At 47.1% G+C, this 4030-nt stretch overlaps 1 protein-coding gene across 1 annotated transcript; it reads left to right on the forward strand.

Moving 5' to 3' along the window:
* The first annotated feature begins 1355 nt into the window (after positions 1 to 1355).
* Positions 1356 to 1844, forward strand: LOC116110637 (uncharacterized protein Mb2253c-like). Its single transcript, XM_031396854.1, has one exon. The coding sequence runs from the start codon at positions 1356 to 1358 to the stop codon at positions 1842 to 1844; it is 489 nt and encodes a 162-aa protein (XP_031252714.1).
* The last annotated feature ends 2186 nt before the right edge of the window (positions 1845 to 4030 follow it).

Here is a 4030-nt window from a genome sequence, read left to right on the forward strand (position 1 = left end):
TTCCCACCCAAATAGTGGCTTAATGACACTTTCCCACCCACAGACTTTTAAAATGTCATTTTATTGCTTAAATTTGTATTCTGTTTTCGATTCCATCATCGTTACGACCCTATACCACAATCATTCTCTTCTCCAATCATAACTAACCAGAACCCCTCAAACCCTACTCCTGTCGACCCCCTCAATTACTGACAATCGAGCGATTAGCGTTTGCGCAGCCATCCCTCCCAAGTCAAATTTCGATCAATCCCAACCACCAAAATTAAACCTTCCACCATTAAAAGATTCATCGGTATACCTTCTTCAAACCCCTAACAACTTGGTCTAAGTTTGTTTTCTGTTTGCCTCTGGAATATAAATTTGGGTAGTGAAGTGGTATTTTAAAAACTTGTGAATGGAAAAGTGTCATTAAGCGATTATTTGGGTGGAAAAAAGTCATTAACTCTAAAATGAATGGATAAATAGATATCAATAGATGTTTAATAAATATAAATGAATAACGTGTCAATTAAAAAGTAGCGTCACATCAGTACGTGTTAGGGCAAAAAATCGTCCTCAACCTAAATAGGAAAACGGGTCTGACAATGAGGAAAATCTGGGCCCAACCCCGATGCGGCCCAATCCAAAACTCACCAGATTAGGCCCAAGTAATACGAGGTATAGTCGGCCCAAACCGTCTGGACACAAGCCTCCTAGTCCATGGTAACTCAGTGAGGGATAGAAGCCAACCCCGACCAGATGAGAGCGATCCTCAGTATACCATCCCCAGCTTGCATAAAAGACATCCAACGCCTGGCAAGACGAGTAGCCACCTTGAGCTGATTCATCTGCAGATCCGTCGACAAATGCCATCTTTTCTTCCATGTGCTCAAGAAGTCCAACAAGTTCGAGTGGACCCCTCCTGCTAGGAAGCCTTGCAACAGCTGAAAAGGTACCTGACCTCCCCTCCGCTCCTTTCCAAGATTGTGGATGGGGAGAAGCTTTACACTTATTTGGCAGTCTCAGAGACAGCAATCTCAGTAATGTTAGTTCGGGAGGAGGATGCGAAGCAGCTACCGGTCTACTATGTCAGCAAGTCACTCCTCAACGCAGAAACATGGTATAGTTAGCTGGAGAAACTGGCCTTCGCACTCATCCATGCATCTAGGAAGCTCAGGCCGTACTTTTAGTGCCACTCCATAGTCGTACTCACCTCTTTCTCACTCAAGAAGATACTACACAAACCATAGCTATCAGGCCGACTCACACAATGGACAGTGGAGCTTAGTGAGTTCGACATATCATACCAGCCTCGTACTGCGGTCAAGTCCCAAGCATTGGCAGACTTCATTGCTGATTTCACCCCGAGCACCACCATGCGAGCAGAGGAAGAAATATTATGCATGGACAGTGGGTCACCCTCCAAGTGGACTCTTTCAGTGGATGGATCAAGTAACATGAATGGAAGCGGACTCGGGTTAGTACTGACTACACCAGAGGGAGATGTCATCCAGCGGGCAATACGATGCGGGTTCAAGTGCACAAACAATGAAGCTGAATATGAGGCTCTCATCGCTGGACTCTCCCTAGCTAAAGAAATCAGAGCGAGGAGACTAGAGGTGAAGTCCGACTCCCAACTCATAGTCAACCAGCTGCAAGGTACTTACCAGGCACGCGACTCGAAGATGACAACATACTTGAACCTGGTCAAAGAACTGCAAGCCCAATTTAAAGAGTTCTTCATCGCCCAGGTCCCAAGAGCGGAGAACTCTCACGCTGATGCCCTTGCCAACCTTGGCTCAGCACTCCAATGTTCTTCTCAGTCATCCATCCCTCTGTTATTCCTGCAATGGCCAGCCAACTGAAAGGAGCAACCACCAAACAAGTTGCCCGAGGAAGCAATGGATATCGAGTTAGCCGACTGTTGGATGACCCCGATAGTGAAGTACTTAGAGCACAATGAACTCCCAGCTGACAAGAATGAAGCACGCCGACTGAAAGCAATAGCTGTCAGATTCACTATCTACGAGGACCAACTCCTCTGGAAATCATTCTTCGGTCCCTACCTCAAGTGCACAAGCCTAGAGGAGGCCGAACGTGTTCTCGTCAAACTCCATAAAGGCGAATGTGGAAACCACGCTGGGGGGACACAGCCTTGCACACCGAGTGATCACCGCTGGATACTACTGACCGACCATATGCACTGATTCGGCTGCTTATGTTAAGAAGTGTGACGGTTGTCAAAGATTCGCTCATGTCTCACACCTCCCACCTGAGCGACTCCATTCCACCCTCACACCTTGGCCCTTCATGAAGTGGGGAATGGATATAGTGGGGAAGCTACCGACCGCACCCAGGCAACGAATCTTCATGTTGGCTGTGATAGATTACTTCACTAAGTGGATCAAAGCCGAAGCTTTCGAACAAGTCAGGGACAGAGAGGTAAAAGCTTTTATCTGGAAACATGTCATCTGCAGGTTCGAGATACCGAAGGAAATCGTCCCCGACAACGGATCCCAGTTTATTAGTTCAGGCTTTAGGGATTTGTACGACATGTGGGGGATCAAGCTTAGCTTCTCCACCCCCCGCAACCCCCAGCCCAACGGCCAGGTCGAGTCATCAAACAAAACTATCATACAGACCCTGAAAAAGCGACTGTAGAAAGCGAAGGGTGCATGAGCAGATGAGCTACCCAGAGTCCCTTGGTCCTACAGAACTACAGCTCGCCCGTCAACAAGTGAAACCCCTTTCTCCCTCACATACGGCTCTAAAGCGGTCATCCCGGCTGAAGTATCAGTTCTGTCCACCAGACTACAATGGGCGGATGAGGAAATCAACAGCCAGAACCTTTGCCAAAACTTGGACACCGTCAATGAGCTCCGCAAACAGGCAAGCATCCGCAACGCTATCTACTTGCAATAGGTCGCCCGACACTACAACCGCAGCGTCAAGATCAAAACTTTCAAAATAGGCGACTGGGTCCTCCGCAAGGTCTTTCAAAACACTAGAGAGATCAATTTTGGCAAACTCGGGCCCACTTGGGAGGGTCCCTACAAGATAATCAAAGAAGCGGGGAAGGGCGCCTACCGACTCCAAACTCCAGAAGGCAAAGACATCAGCAACAGTTGGAATGCAATCCATCTCAAGCGCTACTACTTCTAGGTGAATTCATTCGTTTAAGTGTTTGTTTCTTTTTTTTTTTTTTTTTTTTTTTTTTTAAAGAGATGAGTGGGACTATCCACCTCTTCATAGACAGTCGGTCTTATGGCCCAAATTTAATGAAGTATTATTCAGAATTTCACATCGTCGGATCGACCTTGCTCGACCAAATTATTTTTACACCTTCAGATTGACCCTGCTCAATCCACGGAATTACACCTTTGGATCGACCCTGCTCGATCCACTAAATAACACCTTTAGATTAACCCTACTCAATCCATGGAATCACACCTTCGGATCGACCCTGCTCGATCCACGGAGTTACACCTTTGGATCGGCTTGCCTGATCCACAGATTTACACCTTCGACCGGCCCTGTCCGGTTCATGAAGCTACCCATCCAGACAGCCAGACCGAGTGAAGGGTTTTTTACACCTCAAAACTGATAAGTCATCGACCCAGCCTAGCAGAGTCTACACGACTCAGCCATTAGGCCGTACTAAAGTCACAGCACAAGCATAAGAGTTCAACCCCTAGTGTATCTACGAACAAAGAAAGCAAACAACTCATTCACTCATCAGGAAAAACATAAAAAATAGAACAGCAGGTTTTAACATATAAACAGCCTTAGGCGGCCTAGTTTAGAAATACAATAAAAGGCATACAAGCCAAGAAAGGGCATCGCAGGCCCCAAAATACATGAGCAAAGCAGAAATAAAGCTAAGTGTCATCGATGCGAGTCGTCTCTTCTATCTCTGACTCGGTCAATCCATCGCCAGCACCAGTACCCGTCCCTGCAGCCTGGTCACTCATATCCCCAATAACCGATGGTCCCGGCCGACTAGCTAAATCAAGCATCTGCTCCTCCGTATGCCCAGCCCCCTCCTCAAACA

Source organism: Pistacia vera, unplaced genomic scaffold (assembly GCF_008641045.1).
Source record: "Pistacia vera cultivar Batoury unplaced genomic scaffold, PisVer_v2 Contig609, whole genome shotgun sequence".
Taxonomy (NCBI): domain Eukaryota; kingdom Viridiplantae; phylum Streptophyta; class Magnoliopsida; order Sapindales; family Anacardiaceae; genus Pistacia; species Pistacia vera.

What these genes read in the sequence shown, in the direction of transcription:
- LOC116110637 (XM_031396854.1), top strand. Translation starts at nt 1,356, where the DNA reads ATGCGAGCAGAGGAAGAAATATTATGCATGGACAGTGGGTCACCCTCC.